This window comes from Ceratotherium simum, chromosome 29, assembly GCF_057802395.1.
Source record: "Ceratotherium simum simum isolate JZ-2026a chromosome 29, ASM5780239v1, whole genome shotgun sequence".
Taxonomy (NCBI): Eukaryota; Metazoa; Chordata; class Mammalia; order Perissodactyla; family Rhinocerotidae; genus Ceratotherium; species Ceratotherium simum.
This window is the reverse complement of record NC_141928.1, coordinates 21,745,922-21,764,880: the sequence shown is the minus strand read 5'-3', so window position 1 is coordinate 21,764,880 and position 18,959 is coordinate 21,745,922. Positions and strand designations below refer to the sequence as shown.

Sequence of the window (18,959 nt, the reverse complement as noted above, 5' to 3'; positions counted from 1 at the left end):
CACTTAACAAGCATTTGACAAATGTGAACGATTTTATCCTCATAACAACCCAATGAAGTAGGTACCATTATTATCCCCATTTTATAGTTAGGGAAATTGAGGCACAGAGACATTAAGTAACTTGTCCAAGGTCACACAGGTAGCAAGGGGTAGAGCCAGACAACACTTCCTCACCATCGTACTCTGCTCTGATTGCTTTTCTGTCTCTTTCTTTCTTGCCAAACTTCTCTGGACATTGTGCCAGAGCTAGATAGGGTGGTGGGCTAGGGAGGGCTGCCCAGAACCTCAACCCAAAGAGGTACTAAAGCATCTTTGAAATGGAAGAAGATCAAGAAAATTGTACTGTGTCAGGGTGAGTGCTGGGTGCGCTTGGAGGAACTACTTGGATAGTCTCTTGGGGGGACAGCGAGACCCCCAAGGGGCAGCCTGAGTGACAGTGAGGGTGGTGAGGACCCCCACTCACCCCTTCCGAGGAGAGGCACTCCGTTTACTCACTGTAAGGGAAACTTTTGTCAACCTACAAAAACAGAAACCAGTTTAAGAGGAAAGCCTTTATTTGGGATCAAAGAATCACATTTCATGGAGCACAGACTCTGGTAGAAACCCAAATAATGTCCCGATTACAGGAGAAGGGCTCAGGGTTTTTATGGAAAAAGGGAGGATGAGGTGAGTTGTGTTAAAGAAGAGTTCATTGGTGCTGGATGAGGTAAGGCTAGATTTGTAATTCAGAGATTGGCCTGAGGCTCGATCATCAGGCAAAAGGCTACACTTGTCCTTCATTAATTGGTTGGCGATTCGGCCATGAGCAAAGTCCGGTTCGATCAGTCCTGACAGGCAGGATATTCTGGTCCTTACGGACTTCTTTGGAATGTTGGTGGTTTGGTCCAGTTTGGAAGATAAAGAAAAGACGTGCAAGGCAATTCCCCTGAAATGGCTGCTCTGGCCTATTTTAATATGGCCCCACCCACGTCATCTTTCACACTTTCATTTCTCTCTGCCCCGCTCACAATACTTCTGGCCACCAAATGTGTGGATTTTCTGCCACACCAAGGGATTCTCTGACTCTCCAGACACCAACTGGGTGTCCTACAATTCGATTCAGTTCTGACACTAACCGGAGATAGCATCAGATCCCACAGGTTAAGGGCTCCGTCCCGCAAGACTATCTCCGCTTCAGACACCAGTCACAAGTCCAGGTTGTCACCTGTGCTTCTGACCGACTGGCTATAAATCAGAGGTTCCCACAACCCTCTCCTCGGGTTTGGCAATTTGCTAGAACAGCTCACAGAACTCAGGAAAATAGTTTACTTACGAGATTACCAGTTTATTATAAGAGGATGCAAACTCACAAACAGTCAGGGGAGATGCATAGGGCAAGGTATGTGGAAAGGGGCGCAGAGCTTCCATGCTGTCTCTGGAGGGGCCACCCACCCGGCTCCACATGTTCCCCAACGTGGAAGCTCTCCGAACCCCATCATTTAGGATTTTTATGAAAGCTTTATTATGTAGGCACGATTGATTAAATCATTGGCCATTCATTGGTGATCAAGTCAATCTCCAGCCTCAGTTCCTTCCAGGACGTCAGGGAGTGGGGCTGAAAGTTCCAACCCTCTAATTATGTGGTAACCTGACCCCGTCCTCAGGCTGTCCAGGAGCCCCCAGCCTCTGCCTATCTCCTTAGCATACAAAAAGATACTTAGCACTTTGGAGACTCCAAGAGTTTTAGGAGCTGTGTGCCAGGGAACAGAGGTAGAGACCAAATATATATTTCTTATTATATCTGGCTCACTGTCTGTGGCTTTGCTTCAGGAGGCGTGCGGGCTGAGACAGAGCTGAACTGCTTTATGACAAAAGACAGACCAAACTCTGCTCTTTGCTTGGTTCTCTGCGACTCCTCAGCCTGGCTCCCGCGCCCTGCAGGCTCGGATTCCCACCAGCCTCTCCAGCACAGCCCTGGTCACCCCGAGGCCATCACATGCTCCACCTCACAGACCTTCCAGGTCCTTCTGCCCCACGCTCTGTCTCACCTGCGCGCTTCCCTCCTGAAGAACTCCAGTCACATATCAAGACTCACACTGGAGCAATGCAAATTCAGAACACTAACCGAGTCGCCAAAAAGACAGAAAAGAAGGGAAGTTCCAGTTCTGGCCAGAATGCGGAGAAAGAGACTCATTTGTACATCGCCAAATTGGCACAGCGTTAAAAGTCGTCAGTGTTCTTCGATTTGTCCTGTGTGTGTTTTCTCTGTTTTGGGGAGAGTTTTTTTAAATCAACTTAGTTGAGGTGTAGTTGGCACACAATGAAATGTACACAGTGTGGGTTTACAGTTCGATGAGTTCTCACAAATGTGCGTTGTGTGTGTCCTCACAACGCCCATGAAAATATAGAACACTGCATCTGCTTCAGAAAGCTCTTCCGGGCCTTTTGGCAACAAAACCCTCCTCCTTGTCCCGGGCAACCAGTAATCTGATTTCTGCCGTTACAGGTTAGTTTGGGCTCTTGTGGAACTTTCAATGAAGGGAATCCTACAGTATGTGCTCTATGAAGTCTGGCTTCCTTTGCTCAGTGTATTGTTTTGGAGATTCATTCACGTCGTTACATGTATCTGTAGTTCACTCCTTTTTATGGCTAAGTAATATCCCAGTGTATGAAAATGTCACAATTTGTTTCTGCACTTCCTATGGATGGACATGTGCATTGTTTCCAGGTTTTGGCTATTTTGAATAACGCTAAAGTCTTACACTCGACATATGATTTTGTCTCTCTCTTGAATGTACAATAATTCTAGAAAGCCATTTTGTCTCTCTCTGACACTTATCAACAGAGGAAAAAAAATCACAGAATAAAATGCTACAGATAATTATATCTAAATAAAGCTGGAAAACATAAAACAATATACTGTAGATCTAAAGAGAGGACATGGTTCAGTCACTTAGAATCTATGAGCAAATGAAAGGTTATGTATCCATTCAAATCACAACTACCAACTACACTGAAACATGAACAATTATTCAAAATATATGAAAGGAATAAGAATACAAGATGGTAAGCACATCGTAATAATACTTTTTTTGTGTGTGTGAGGAAAATTGGCCCTGAGCTAACATCTGTTGCCAATCTTTCTCTATTCTGTATGTGGGTCGCTGCCACAGCATGACTTGATGAGCGGTGTGTAGGTACCGGATGGGATCTGAACCCACGAACCTCGGGTCTCCAAATCAGAGCACACGAACTTAACCACTACACCACCAGGCTGGCCCTCATAAGTATACTTTTTGAAAGTATGTATTCATGTGGATGAAGACTTGACCCCTCAGTAGAGATGCAAATAGGCAGTGGAATTACTCACCCGCAGTGGGTACTGAGGCTCCATGTGCTGGGCGCTGCTCCAGGATGGGGATGTGTTGGTGACCAGAGAGGCAGCTCCCTGCTTGCACAGCAGGGGGTGGAGAGACATGGGGATAACTTCCTGTTTGGGATGTTGGGAGATGGTTCAAGTAAGACATTCCCTGGAAACAGACATTCAGAGTGGATGCCCCCTTCTTTGGGAAGCGTCCCTGCCCCCGGGACTGGGTAGGGCCTGTGGGAGATCAAGATTTGGCCACCCTGAAATGTATCTCTTTACCTTGGTTGTTTTCTCTAGGGACATTTGACCTCCCCCACTAACTGCCTAATGAATTTGACATGGTGGCTCCTTCCTGGAACAGATCTATCATGATGGCTGTAAAGATAATGTAGGATGGAGGTTACAATAGAAAAGGCACGAACAAGCCCCTCTTATCAGAAGTTCTGTCTCTCTGGCCACATTCTCTAGATGGCCCTGCGAGGAGTTGCCAGACAAACATTTACATTTATAAGGGAAATCTCCATTTGTAAAGGTATCTCCCTCTCTGTTTTGGGAAGAGGGGGGGATGGCCACATTTCTAGAGGCTTATCAATGTGGAAGGTGAGGCCTTAAATCTGCATAATAACCTTACTCTTGTTTACTGTGCTTTAGTGGTAATCTCCTATAACTGACTCCCCCCACCCCCAACATCCTCCTTTGTCATTGGCTAAACATGGTATTTAAGACAAAAATTTCTGCTATTGTGTTGAGAAACGCAGTGTCCCTGCTTTCTCCCATGTATACATGTTATTAAACTTGGTATTATTTTCTCCTGCTAACCTGTCTTGTTGATTATTTGGCCAGCCATAAGAACCTTAAAGAAAAGGGCAGAGGGAGATTCTCCCTCTTTCCCCGACAGTTTTGGCGTAGTCGGCAGGATCCACACTGGCTGGCCAGTTGCCTTCTCTGGCTGGAAGACCTGCCTTCTCCCTGGACTACTGCAGATGGTGAGATACGGGAACGCCTGACGAAAGCCGGCAAAAGGTAAGACTTCTTACCATGTCAGCCTCCCGGAATCTCTATCTGTGGAGTCCGGCGGAAAGAAATGGTGATAATTTTTTCTCTTTCTAAATTTAGATTGGCAGGAGAAAATATTTAGGAAACTAGTTTCTTGTGCTTTTAGTGACTCTTGGTTTAAATTTGGTAGAGTACTCTTGGTTTTGATCTTGATCGCTTTTCCTCCCAGAGGTAGTCTCTGTTTTTCTCTTTTGTCTGTGTCTTTTGTCATAAGAAGGAAATACCATAGGGTAGGACGCAGGCATAGGCCCTATAAGCCTGCTGTCCGGGCCGGCCCCTCAGACTGGTGAGTTTGCGGGTCCCACCAGACTGGCGTCTACAAACTTTACTGTGGGTTAATATGCACATGAAGTGAAGGTCATTGCCAAGGGCATCTTGGAAGCCAAAAAGTCCGCAAATTTGGTGGGCGCGGGTCGAGCAGTTAAGAGCCATTAGGGTGCTCGCCACTTTCAGAAGACTCCCGTGACGGGATAAGTTGGGTCAAGGAATGGGGTAGATGACACAGGTCCCCCGCCAACTGCAAGAAAATGTCTGTGCAATGACGAGGTACTCTGTAAAGCACACAGTCCCCAACCCCGCGGCACCTCCCCCCCAGGTATTATTCTGGCTCCAAGAGACCTAAGGCGTGGCTAAAGCTGTCATTGTGCACAGAAAAAAAAAACCGGATGAGGTTTTTCCTTCTGTCTTGTTCTGTGTCCTGAGAAAACTTGGCTTTGTGACCAGTGAGAATATTCTCCTTGGTCTCCACCATACGGAAGGTGCATTTACCGGAGTGCACCTTGGTGGCCAGTCGAGTAGACTGGGGTTCTGAACTGTCTTTGTCTGGCTGTGCCAAGCTCTCAGGGGAGTTTGTCATAAAGGGCCCAGTCCATAAGGGCTTTTGTCATCTTAACCTTTGTTGCTTGTTAGTGCTGGAAAAATCCCATTCCAGTATGGCCTGCCCTGTGTCACAGATTAGCGGGTCTGTGACTAGAGGCATCCCACACTATTGTGGGAGACCAGAGACACCATCCTTACCGCCTGTGCAACGAAGGTCTTTACTTTCTCTGAATATCTTTGGGAGTAAATTCTGTAGATCATGGGGGCTACATCATCTGCGCCCTCAACAGGGATGCCTCTTGCATCCATGGTAAAGATTTATTCTAAGTGTGGAAAGTTACCTCCGGGTCTTTCCTTAAAAAGGCTTATTGGATTGAGTCACTATTGGAATAAATATACAAATGAAGATCCTACTCGTCAATGGCCAGACGACGGATCCTTTGAATTGGGAAAACTTCTAAATTGGGGGGAAAAAAAATTTTTTTTTGAGAGCTCTCACATAATTGTTTAATTGGTACCTAAGAAAAAAGGCCAAAAAAAAAGAAAGAGAAAAATTTGACTAGCCTTAAGACCTTGACTCAGGTTACAATTGAATTGAGAACATGTAAAAGTGTAAGTGTTGATAAGATTATAAAGGTTAGAATGTTTGAGCTAATTTTATATAAAGCGGTTACATCAACTTTGCCTGAATATGTTTTAAAATGTCTGACTGGGAATGCTTCCCTTGTCCAAAATTAGAAGACCAAGACCTATTGATAAAAGTCTTAATGATAACTATGTTTAAAGGCATAAGAGGTGATAAAATTTACATGAAATTTTGTAGGAAAAAACTGATGTTATTTCTATTACAGAACTGGTTAACAAAAATAGTAATTTAAATGATGGCTAATTTTATCTAATGTCTTATAAAGTCTTATAGACAATCTAAATAATTATTGGGAATAAGTAACTAGTTGTAAAAAAGATAAATGTTGGATAAACTTTAAACAATAATTATGTGTTATGGTGGTTACAGCTTCCAAACTCTTTTTAGTGACTTAAAACTTGAGAGTTTTGCTAAAATTTATGATAAAAATTCTCTGAGTATCATCATTTCCAAATAAGATAAGATATTAGACATTGCTAAACTTACGTTTGTCCACTTTTGGCTTTTCATTACAGGAAAACTAAAAGGTGTTTTGGGTCTATTGGTAAACATGTGTTTTATTAATTGTACTGTAAAATAACATATTTCTAGAAGTTATGAAGTGTTTATAAATTTTCCAAGCCACAAGATACTAATGTAAAAAAAAGTTTATAATGGTTTCCTTAGTTTTTACTTACAAATTAAGGTTTCTAAAGGTTAAAATTTCTAATTAATATATGTGATTGAAGCTACTAAAAAATAAAAAAAATATGTCTGTGTACAAAGAAAATAAGATGTATAAACATACAAAAAATAAAAATGTTTTGTTTGGTTGATTAAGAAAGATAAATTTGTCCTCAAGTACTAGGAGGGAAAAGAAAGACATGGGGCAAATTCTGAATATAAAAAAAAAGTTATAGGTTTGTAGAAGAAAAATTCTAGAAAAGGAGTTTTTACATGGTCAAGTTGGTTAAGATTAAAATAAATTTAATTAAGTAAATGAGTTTTAATAGCAAAAATAAGCTGGTACAAAATTATAGTTTGGTCTTATTTCTCTTAAAAGGATAATTTGCTTAAACTTGATAGATAAAGAGGTTATAAAAGATTTTTCTTTATCTTTAAATAAGTCTACCTAAAAAAAAACTGTTAAAATAATTTCCTGTGTTCAAAAGACTGAGGTCTCTCTATTAAGGCTTTTTGGACTGTTAATGCTCTGTTTGCTTTGACTTTTTATATTTTTGACAAGCTCCCCAAAATTCATATCTTAAATAAAGTCTCTTTTTTTACTTTTTTTCTTTGGAAATTTTCAAAGGGCCCTGAAACTTCTCAAAAAAATTTGCTCTCTTCCTATAAAGAGAAAGATACTAAACTTATTAGGCTTATTCAATATGTTAAACTACATGAGAAGCATTGTCAGACAAGCGATGATAAACCTTCTTAGGTGGTATTATGTGGGCAAATGTTATTGACATAGGTGTTTTAAAATTGTATAACATTACTAAAATTCTGATCTGTCCTGGTTATCAGTCATAATTCTGGTTATTATTATTTTAAAGTGTTGTATGTCACAAAATTAACCAAATTTCTTTGTCAATTGCCATTTTGAGGTCTTGTTGTTTACAGACTCATTTCTTTGCTCTAATGCTTTTGCAAAATATGTTTCAACTTCAGAAAAATTCATGAAAAAGACTCTGACATTTACACTGAAGTACAGGCTTCTGATAAACTTTCTGATCATAAAACTAAACTTGGTAAAAAATTACAAAAATCTGATAGAGAGACTGATCACTTCATAAAGCTGCTAACAAAAAGATTGGGATCAAAAATAGATTACACAGGACTGAATGAACTGATAAAGATGATTATAATTTTTATGATTTTTCATTTGAAGTATTGCTGAATTTTTAATGTTTTGTTTTTTCAGATTTAAAGAAAACTTTTTCTCTTTTCTCCTGAGCTAGCTATGACTTATAACAATTTAGTAAATGATACTTTTGTAAGCAAAATTAAAATATTTCTCTTTTTCTCTCTACCTGATCCCTCCAGAATTTAAAAACTCTTAGTGAGTAAATATTGTTGTTTTCATAGCAATAGAGTTATTTACATAAGTTCAATAAAAATCTGTTCTCCTTATAACAGGACACAATTAGAAACACTGGTTATATTACCAAGGTTGTGACTAAAACATCATATTTGCAATATAACCATACAGCTTTTGAGAAATAAAGATTAGACTTTATAAAATAAAGCCACGTAGAAATATTGGCCCGGTACCTTACGTTCCAAGCAGCACTTACCAGGATAAGTAAAAAATGTCACTTATCTGGCAGGTACAAGGAACCTCGAAATATTTTGGAAGAACCTCGAAAGAAAAGAATTCACCCAAATCTGTAGATATTACAGGTGAAGTCTGATGACAAAATCCTTGGCTTGGCTTTCCTGGCCTGGAGAGGCCTTTAAAGTTAAATCTGAGATTCCTTATAAAAAGTTCCAACAAAGCAGATTTAAAAGAGCCTATGTGATCAATTGCTATTCTTGCTATACTTATGTAAATAATTGGGCCAACTCTATTAGAACTAGACTTATTTTGCAAACTAGTTAGTTTTAATTTGGCTATCTTTGATAAAAATGAGGGTGATTTTAGAGAAAAAAATTATATTTCAATAAAAACTATAGTATACATTTGCAGATATTGGATCCTAGTTTTGTTAATTGTCTTTTAAGGTTTTTGTTTTATATCTGTTGATTAGACTAGATCCTGATTTCTTCTAGTCTCCTGAAATATCTGGCTACAGATGTCCAAACTAACGTTTTTGATTTTTTCCATCATTTTCATTTAAAATCACTGAAAACCAAACCTGCCCTTTTTGCTAAAGCCTTACAAACTAAAGCTGATGGACTTGATATAAACTTAAGAGATGATGTGACGACACCATCAGAGACATTTTAAACTGCAAAAGATACTTTGACGCTGACATCTAAAAATCATCTTAACTGGCTGTCCTCTGACCTCAAAAACTGGTTTACAATTTGTTCCAACCATTAACCTTGTTTTTCTTTTGTTTACATAAAAATGCTTCTATTAAATACTTGATTGCTTGCTTCCATAATATAGGCATAACCTTGAGAGCCCACCTACATCACCACCTTCCAAAATGAACTTAATTGAACTGATCTATTATCAAGACTAAAAAATGTGTTCAGTAAGATAAAACAATCTACCAACTCAGCTTCTGTACTATGAAACTTCTTTAAGTTTCAAAAAGACTGTAAAACTTGTAGTTTCAAAGGCGAGACTGTGGGAGATCAAGATTTGGCCACCCTAAAATCTATCTCTTTACCTTAGTTGTTTTCTATAGGGACATTTGACCTCCCCCACTAACTGCCTAAAAAATTTGACATGGTGGCTCCTTCCTAGAACAGATCTATCATGATGGCTGTAAAGATAATGTAAGATAGAGGTTACAATAGAAAAGGCACCAACAAACCCCTCTTATCAAAAGTTCTGTCTCTCTGGCCACATTCTCTAGATGGCCCTTCGAGGAGTTGCCAGACAATCATTTACATTTATAAGGGAAATCTCCATTTGTAAAGGTATCTCCCTCTCTGTTTTGGGAAGGGGGGGGATGGCCTCATTTCTAGAGGCTTATCAATGTAGAAGGTGAGGCCTTAAATCTGCATAATAACCTTACTCTTGTTTACTGTGCTTTAGTGATAATCTCCTATAACTGACTCCCCCCACCCCCAACATCCTCCTTTGTCATTGGCTAAACATGGTATTTAAGACAAAAATTTCTGCTATTGTGTTAAAAAACACAGCGTCCCTGCTTTCTCCCATGTATACATATTATTAAACTTGGTATTATTTTCTCCAGCTAACCTGTCTTGTTGATTATTTGGCCAGCCATAAAATCCTTAAAAAAAAAGGGCAGGGGGAGATTCTCCCTCTTCCCCCGACAGGCCCCTCTGGACTCTGCTCTGTCACAGTTGTCACCACACTCAGTTGAACTGAATCCCTGTTGGCCCTCTCCCACCACCTCCCCCTCCCCCATCCCATCCCCCCACTCCCCACTGGAGCCTGGGAGCTCTAAGTTGCCATCAACATTTGATCTGTGGCTGGGTCTCTCTCGACTCAGTGGCACAGGAATTGATGAAAATGAGAGCTTGCTGAGAGGCCCACCTCTTGAAATCTACATGTTGACAAATATCCGGCCAGCCCACACCCACCTTGGCCTTGAAAGACAGACCTTCAGGCCTTGGTAACCCTCCAGGTCAGGGACCCACATCAGACCTGGGCTGGAGGCTTTGCCTACAGCTGGCTTTCAGGGAAGGAGGGAAGGTTGTGTGTAAGGCATTTCCCCATCACTGGATTGCGTAACATCTGCCCACAGCTCCTTATAAAGGTCACTGCACCCTCCAGCCACCAGCTCTGTTTGGCTCCCGGTGACCCGTCTCGGCATGGCGCTGCCCTGGGCCCTCGCCGTCTTGAGCCTCCTTCCTCTGCTGGACGCCCGGAGCCCAGTGTGTGCCAACTTCACAGCGGCGCCTCTCACCAATTCCACCCTGGACCGGGTGAGTGCTGGGCCGGTGGGCGGCTGCCTCCCTCTCTGGGCTTCCCTTTCCCCTGCTGGCTTGTGCTCAGCGTCCTCTCCTGACTCTGCCCTTTCTCTCCTGGTCCTGGGGTGAAATTCTGAGCAGCCTCCAGAGGCATTCCTCAGCCTCCAAACTCAGAAGCCTCGTTGCCAGGTCCCTCAGCAGGGACAGTTCTGTCCTGGGCAAGGAGTGGCCGCCCGGGGGTGGGGCCGGGAGACCCCTGATGCTCAGCGTGAGCTCCTGCCCGGCCCCTCCTCACCTGGGCCCCAGTCCCCTGTTTGCAACCTGAAGGAGAGATCTGCAGAGTCATGTCCCAGTGGGGCATCAGGGATCCTGCTCCCAGCCTCCATCACCTGCTCCTGGCTTCTCCCCAGCTCTCTGGCAAGTGGTTCTATATCGCAGGAGCCTCCCGCAACCCTGAGTTCAAGGAGGCAGCTAAGACCTTCCAGGCGGCCTTCTTTTACTTTGCCCTCAACCACACGGAGGACACAATAGAGCTCCGACAGTACTTGACCGTGTGAGACCCCCACACCCTCACCCCCATGCCCCGCTTCTGGCTTCTGCCCCTAGCTGCCAGGAGACCTTGAGCAAGTCCCTCCCCCGTCCTGGCCTTGGCCTTCCCATCCAGGGAATGGGGAGGGCTGACTCCAATCGCCCTTGACTCCTGCCTTGATGATTGTGACAGGTGATGGTCCACTTCTCCTTGACCCACTTGCTGCCTTTCTCCTCCTTCTGTTGGGCTTTAGTGGGAACCACTGTGTCTATGAATCCAGCATCTTGAACGTCCACCGGGAGAATAAGACCATATCCAAACGTGGTGAGGGCCAGCCCTCGGGCACACAGCTGCTGTGTGGAAGGGGGAGGACGTGGGTGGGCCAGCCTACAGTATGGGCGCTGGGGCTAAAGCCCTGGGGGCTTTGGGCACAGAGAATACGGGACAGGCCTGCTTCTTCTATGTCCATGATCCCAGCACCCGCACACTGCGATAATCACTAATACCGGCCACCAGTTTTGAGTTCTTACTTCGTGCCAGGCACTTTGAAACACATTATATGAATTAACCCACTTACTACTCACAAACAACCCAAGGAGGACGTTACAGGATCAGATGAGGAAACAGAAAAACAGAGATGTCAAGTAGTTTCCCTGAGGTCACACAGCTTGCAATGAGAACTTGGATTCAAACCCAAGCCTGGCTCATCCCGCCTCTCTCTCATCCACTCTTCATCCTCTGCGAGCTGAGGGTGGCAGCCTGTGTGTTGTGCAGGCAGTGACCTCACCCATGTCCCCACCAGCACTGCAGAGAGGGCACATAGTAGGAGCACACAAATGCCGATGGACTTGAACCAACAGCAGGTAGCAGCCCAAGGCTCCGCTCGGGCCTCACTTCCCTCATCTGTAAAACAGAGAGAAAGGCTCCTCTGATCCCACACGAGTGACGTGCTCCGTGCAGGCCTGGCAACACAGTAGGAGCTGGGACGCAGGCCCAAATGAGCCCCTGGCCTTCCCTGATCGGCTGTGTGGCCCTGGGCACACAAGTGTCCTCGCCTGTGTGATGGGAACCACGGTGCCATGCCCGTGGTCTCACCAGAGTCTTCCTCCTCCAGAAAAGGACAAGGAACGTGTTGTCAGCATGATCTTGACCACGGACCCCAAGATCTACATGCTGGCCCAAGACCCGGACGATGAGCAGAATGTGGCGCTGTCCCTCTATGGTAGCGACCCCTCCACCTCCCACCCCACCCAGAACTCACCCCTGGACCACCCGCTCCTGGGGCTTGACCCCAGAATCCCAGCCTTCCCCGGCCGCCCACACAGGCCTCCCAGCATCCTCACCCAGCCCCCTTGCTCACTCCTGCAGCTGACAAGCCGGAGGTGACCTCAGAGCAACTGAAGGTGTTGCATGAAGCCATTGAGTGCAAGGGCCTGGATAAGTCGGAAATCATCTACGCTGATGTGAAAAAGGTGAATGCACGGGGGCCGGGCAGTGCCCACCCCAAGGGTGGTCCCACCTTGCGCGGCCCCAGAGGCCCAGAGAGGGAAAGCTGCCAGTCTAGGCTGCACAGCGAGGCAGGATATCCTACTTTGAAGCACCCACCTCACCGCGGGGACAGCTGAGATTCCCAGAGGCCCACGGTGGTAGACGAGAGCCCAGGAGGAGAAGTTACTGGAAAGCAGGGAGGACGCCAGGGCAGGTGGGGGGACTGGAAAGACTGACAGCAGGTGACAGCAGCCCGAGGTGTGGCGGTGGGAACACGGGAAAGAGACACACGGGGCATTAGCATTTACAACTGCCTGCCGCACCCCAGGCTTCTAATCCGCACGAGGGGAGCTGGGGTGTGGTTCAGTGTCCCCCAGGCTGCACAGGGCCAGGAGCAGCGTCCCGATTGTTGCTCTGACTGAGAATTCCCTTGAGAGCATCTCCTGAATCCTTTCCCTAAACCTGCATAAATGAAAGCTTTACTTGGTCCTGTCTTAGGAGACAATATCTGAGATCCCAGAGTGGACGAGCTGGGTACACGTTTGTGGATGTACATGACACACTTCCATGATCATTCACATAAAACGTCTCCATCGGTTTGTCCCCTGAGGTCACCTCCTGTGACCACCAGTGGCACAAATCCTCCCTCACCCCCGGGAACCCTGGGAAAGGGCTGAGGAGCACAGGCACTGGGGTGGCTCCCCGGCCTGCTGCCTGCCCCCCATCTCCCGACTGGGGGACCTCGGGGACCACACGGCCGCCCTGAGCTCAGTGGCACCATCTGCAGATGGGGGTGAGGGATCCAGAGGGTCAGTGCGCGGGCTTGGCGGGTCATAAGGGCTCAGGAAACGCCAGCTCTTCTTAGGGGTGTGAGGCCCCTTTTTACAGGAAAACAAGCTGAGGTCCAGAGAGGGAAAGTGACGCGCCCAAGGTCACCCAGCTGGGAAGTGGCAGAGCCGGGCCGGAGCCACAGTCCACAGGTCACTCCATCTTCCCCCCGGGGACCCCCTGTCCTCCAGTCACTATGCTCTCCTCTCCCCGTCTTCCAGGATCAGTGTGGGCCGCTGGAGAAGCAGCACGAGGAGGAAAGGAAGAAGACAAATGAGGAGCCCCAGGAGGACGCGGAACAGGGTTAGGACCGTGGGGACGTTGGGGCACCCTCACCCTGCCCACCCTTGGTACCTCTGTTCTGTGCCTCAGGTGCACCAATAAAGCTTCTGCATTTGGGATGGGCAGTTGTCATTTACTCATTCATTCATTCACTCACTCACGTTGAAACCTGCCATGAGCTGAGCCCTGGCTCACCCCTGGATAAGACCCTGCCCCCGGTTGGAAGAGCGCCGCTGGACCCCCAGCACATGTGCCAGGAGAGACGACCACGTACACGGAGGGCTGTGGGAGCCCAGTACGGGGGTGGTTCCTTCTGTAGCGGGGATGTCTGGGCAGGCTGCCTGGAAGGGGCATCTGAACCAGTCCAGAAAGATCAGGAACTTGATACCGCCTGCTGTTCCCGCTGCAGGCCAAGGATCTGAGAGCACACGTTTGAGGGACATTGAGGCAGAGGACCCCAAGAAGGAGTTCAGGTGGAAAAGGGGCAGGGAGGACTCGGGCGTGTGGCACCAAGCACGAGGGACCCCACTGCAAGACACCACCATGGCCGTCTGGGGAGGCGAGCAGGGAGGGGCCGCACTGGAGGCAGGAACCCCAGGGGAGGCTGCTGTGAGCATCTTGGCAAGAGGCGGGGGCCTGGGCCAGGGCAGGGCGGACACAGGGAGACACGGGGGCTTGCGGCCTAGGCCCGAGGGGCCGTGTGTCTCCATGACGTGTCCTCAGGGGCCCACCTGACACCCAGAAGGAGGATGAGACACCTAGGGGCCGGGGTGGCCCCTGGACACCAGCCCCCGTGCACGTGTGTTTGGAGCCCTCGAGATGGGGCCACGCGTGAGGCAGGCCCACCGCGTGGCATCAAGAGAACTGAGGAGCACCCGAACAGGAGTCCAGCAGGGAAGGCCAGCCTCCTTCTAGACCTGAGGGCCTCCTGTTTACGGCCACGTGAGGGAACGGGCACCACTCAGGCGGCAGGAGAGCCGGGGCTGAATTTCTCAGGCAGTTTCGCCTGTGAGGGCCTAAGCCATCGAGAGGGACAGGACCCTCACCCCGCCCTGATGCCCGTCCTGGGCTCACTCGCCAACGCCCGCCAAAGAGTGGGCTCCACACACCCAAGACTGCAGCATCCTTTCTCGAAGCTGGAGTCACCGCTGTGCCCGGCGCCCCGCCTCGGGCTCCCCCTTCCCATCCTGACGTTCTCGGAACAGCCTCCTGGCCCCCAGAAGGGTGTGGACCAGAGGCTCAGAGCCTGGAAGGAATCTTCCCACCTCAGTGTCAGCTTCAGCAAGAGGCTGTTTTCAACCCGACTGAGAAGGCCCAGCTGAAGAATGACACAGAAATGGGTCCTGGTGGGCAGGGAGGGGCAAGTCAGCTGGGAGGTGGGGAAGATGGGAGAAAAAGTCAAGGGAAGAAGAAGGAAGAGTTGTGGAGAAAACAATCAAGGAAATTTAGGAAGAAAAAACAGTAACCAAGGATATGCACACGGAGGCAGACCATCGTGAGTGCGGGCAGAGAGCCCCCCGGAACCTCAGTCTCCTCATCAATACAATGAGGACACAGTGGGAGCCTGGAGGGTGGTGTGTGCACTGTGAGGGGATGCCACGCCGAGTACTCAGCTCCAGGATGGGCATCTGGTTGGTGCTCAGTGAATGGCAGCTGTGGGTGCTGTTTGCTACTAAAAGGAGCACTGGAGAGAGAGTCCAGGCTCGTGCTTTTGCAGACGCCAATCTGCCGTGTGTCTCAAACCATCTCTGGCTGCAATAAAAGGCACTTGCTGACACGGCCTCTCCTGGGCGGCCCCTCCAGTCAAAAGGTTCACGGTTCTGAGACAGGCAGAGGTAAAAGTGGGAGACACAGACGCCACCAGAGGGAGGCAGGCAGAGTCTGGAAATATGTCCCCAGCAGGTCCCCTGGGGGAGGCTTGGCGTCCAATCCTCCCCCCGACACTTGACTTTAGAGACACAAGTTGAGGACACACACCACAGACGGGGCGGCTTTGGGAACGTTTTCCTTTTTTGGCCTTCTTTTCATGTTTTGAGATCAATATTCATTGTTCTTCATTTACCCTCCTAACAAAAATAGATTTTCATACCTCTGATACACACATATCATCGCTGTACACACATTCCGGAAAAGCTGAGGTACGCGCTGCTACAGGGTGGGGGGCAGGAGATGGCCTGGGCTCGTGGCCACAGACCGGGTCCTGGCGGGTAGCCGGCCACTAGCCAGACTCCACAGGGATCCAGGGAGAGAGAGAGGTCTCAGATGAGGGACTGAGAGGGACGTGGGAGATGGCTTCCCGGGCCCACTGTGGGGGTTTCCATCCCAGCAGGCCCAGGGGAAAGCTCTCTCACCAGGGAGAAGCTGGGTGCATAGCACCCTGGGGGCGACATCCTAAGACGTCCTTATGGCCTCGACGTGCCCCACGGACTCCAGTCACCAGGAGAAAGGGCCCAGCCATGGCCTTCCCAGAGACGGCTCCTCCGGAGCGGCTGTCACAGGCGGTGGACAGGTTTGCTCCAGAGATCCTGGCCCTTCTTCTCTGGCCTCCTATGGAGGGTCCAAGACCAGGAACACTCCTCAGTTTAGAAAACTCTGTCTCTCCGTCTATAAAATCCATATTATTAGCTGGAGGTGGACACGCGCAGGATGAGGAGACCCCACAGGCTGCATCTGGACAGAAGGTGGCCTTGGTCCCTGCCCCTCCTCCAGGGGCTGTGCCCTGGGCAGCGACGTCTCCTGATGACCAGGCTGACGGCCCCTCTGGTTGGGAACACCGAGACGGAGCAGGCAGACCCTGGTCTGGAGGGGACCTCCTCTGAGGGTCCACAGGGCCTTCAGGAGGGCACAGACGACTCCTGGCTGGGCGACAGCAGCGGGTGGCCTGCCCCCTGCCTGCCCTCTGTCTCTCTGCCCCGAGGAAGGTCAGGAGAGGCAGAAGCCCCGCAGGCCGGGGGCCTGGGGCAGGTTGGCACACAGGGAGCGGCTCATCCGCCAGGTGGTGGCCGCAGGCTCTCGGCAGCCTGGACGGCTCGGCTCAGGGCCTGGTGCAGCTCTTCCAGGTCCCCCAGGTCCAGCCGGATGGAGGGCCGGTGACACCAGGTCGGCTGGGGGGAGACTGTAGGGGGCCCCTCGGGGGTGGGGTGGGCTGAGGTAGGTCCTGGAGACCCATAGAAGCTGAGGAGAGAGGGGACAGCCGTCATCAGCCCCGAGAGCGAGTGGAGCCAAGGACATGGGTTTTGAATCAGCCCGTTCTCAGCCCCAGCTGGGCCCCTGGCCCTGTTGCTCTGGGTCTCAGTTTCTTCACCTCTACAATGGGAATAACAAACGCCTACTTGGAGGGATGTGTTGGAAGGATGAAGGAAGATAACCAGGAGTGTCTGACACAGAACAGGTGCTCAAGAACGAGTAGTTCAGTCTACCCGTTCATTTAATATTCACTGACAATGTACACGGGCCAGCCGGTGTGCTCGGCCCTGGGGTTACAGTGGTGAATGGACAACACGGACCCCGCCCCTTCTTGGAGCTTCTAATCCGAGAGCCAGAGCTCAGGGAGACCAGGATCTCCCCAGGCTCCATACAAACACCCTTCATGGGAGACATAGTATATGGTAGTCCCATTGCCGAGTGTGGGGACTGGAGGAACGTGACAATAATAGTTAGGATTCTGCAGGACTGGTAGGTCTGGTCCCCTCCCCCAAGGAGCAGGTGGAGAGGTGCCCTTCCCAGCCTGGTCCTGCAGGAATGTGGGTGATGTGATAAAGCGCTGGGGACAATGGGCTGACGAGACATGAGATGCAGCTCAGATTTCTCCAGGAAGTGACTCCTGCATTCCTCCAAGCCATCAAGTGTAGGGTCAAGGAAACTGACAATGGGCAAGAAGAGGGGGTGGCCCCTGTGATGTGGACTAATGTGTAGGGGGAGGAAGGGGAGTGAAGAAGAGTTCGCCCAAATAAAGCAGGAATGAGGCCATGAGGACCTGGCTGGAGTCCTTCGGGGGCATCTTGCAGGGCCGACTGTAAACTCTGGTCTTACTCCCGAGCCTCCCCTCTCTACCCTGCGTTCTGTACAGTGAGACAGACAGGCTGTGCCAGGATCTGAACCAACGTCTGTCCAAAGAAGAGGCACAAATGGCCAACGACACGTGAAAAGATGCTCACCGTCATCAGCAGGACCCGGACAAGCTATTTCTTTCCAGGCTCTGTGTCCCCACTGAAGACAGCCGTATTCAGCTACCTCCCAGGGGAGATCCCACAGGAAATTCCAGGTAACAGCTCTGTGCGCGGCCTGGCCACGGTAAACACTCTGTGAGCGGCAGCTCCTAAGGCCCAGGTCAGAGAGCTGGGAGGGCAGGGCTAGAGTCACACCCAGAGCCCATTAGCTCCCAGTAGATGCTGATACGTGTCGTCTGGTCCAAATAAACGGGCTTCTCAATGCAATTCCCTCCCTCAGGGACGATCTGGTGTTAACTACTAGGTTCCCACACACCCCGACCTTCTGATAATTTGATGACCGGAATGGTCAGAAAGTTACACAAAACTCCCGCTAGGACAAAAGCTACAAAAAACAAAAACCCAAATAAACCCAAACAAAAAGCAAACAAAAAACCCTCCTGGCTAGAAAGCCTCAGGCGCCTGGGCTATACGGCGGCTGACCAGCAGGTGGCAGCACAGGCGCATTCATCCTTGTAAAGGACGCACCGGCCTCAGCCACTGGGCATGCTCAGTCCCGCGGACGGCGCTGGACAAACTTTAGGGCGCTGTCAGCCCCAATTCTAGCAGCGTCAGAAGCGCTATGGTTACTGGCCACCTTCTGTGTACAGTGGGCTCTCCATGCATTAGTTCATTTAAACCTGACCACAACCCATTTCACAGAGGAAAAAAATGAGGCCCAGATGAGCAACGGGACCCCCCCCCAAGGTTATAGGGCTCCCACTGGCCATCCGTCAGGCACTAAAGCCCAGGGCCGTTCCCCTTCCCCACGGCCCATCGAGACCTGGGGACAGGAACCTGGTTGGCTGTGTCCACAGGCCTGAGCCTGGAAGGACACGGAACAGCTTCGGAAGTCGACAGACCCACAGCTCCCCTGGGCACTCAGAGCTTTGTCCCAGGTCATCAAATTCCAGGGAAAAGCTTTCTGCCCAGTGAGTCGGGGCACAGCAGGTGTCTCCTCCACCTCCACCGGAGGCCTGTGCATGGGGGATGGGCTCTCCTAGTCTGTGGAGCGGAAGGTTCCTGAACGACTCGCCCACACTCAGCTCAGAAGCAGAAACAGCACTGTGGGCGGGAGTCCTCACGGGGGACTGGATGCTGAAGGCCTCGAGCCTCTGCTGCCACCCAGCGCTAGCCCTCACGGTGACTCTGGCCCCTCGTGGTCCCAGACACCGGTTTCTGATGACATGCCATTGAAGAGGACTCCCCACTGACTCGTTC

The 18,959-nt window shown here is 49.2% G+C and overlaps 1 protein-coding gene across 1 annotated transcript; it reads left to right on the top strand.

Annotated features, from left to right (window-relative positions):
• The first annotated feature begins 10,218 nt into the window (after positions 1 to 10,218).
• LOC101387441 (alpha-1-acid glycoprotein-like) lies at positions 10,219 to 13,647 on the top strand. The gene is made up of 6 exons (XM_087419586.1): positions 10,219 to 10,418; positions 10,814 to 10,956; positions 11,186 to 11,256; positions 12,047 to 12,154; positions 12,301 to 12,404; positions 13,470 to 13,647. Exons 1-6 carry the CDS (start codon positions 10,305 to 10,307, stop codon positions 13,554 to 13,556), a joined length of 627 nt encoding a protein of 208 aa, XP_087275712.1. The 5' UTR covers positions 10,219 to 10,304; the 3' UTR covers positions 13,557 to 13,647.
• Positions 13,648 to 18,959: the final 5,312 nt, after the last annotated feature.

Bases quoted from the DNA above. Each gene is read 5' to 3' on its own strand.
- LOC101387441 (XM_087419586.1), top strand. From the start codon at position 10,305: ATGGCGCTGCCCTGGGCCCTCGCCGTCTTGAGCCTCCTTCCTCTGCTG. The intron at 10,419-10,813 runs GTGAGTGCTGGG...GCTTCTCCCCAG, and splicing joins CCAATTCCACCCTGGACCGG to CTCTCTGGCAAGTGGTTCTA. The intron at 11,257-12,046 runs GTGAGGGCCAGC...TTCCTCCTCCAG, and splicing joins TAAGACCATATCCAAACGTG to AAAAGGACAAGGAACGTGTT.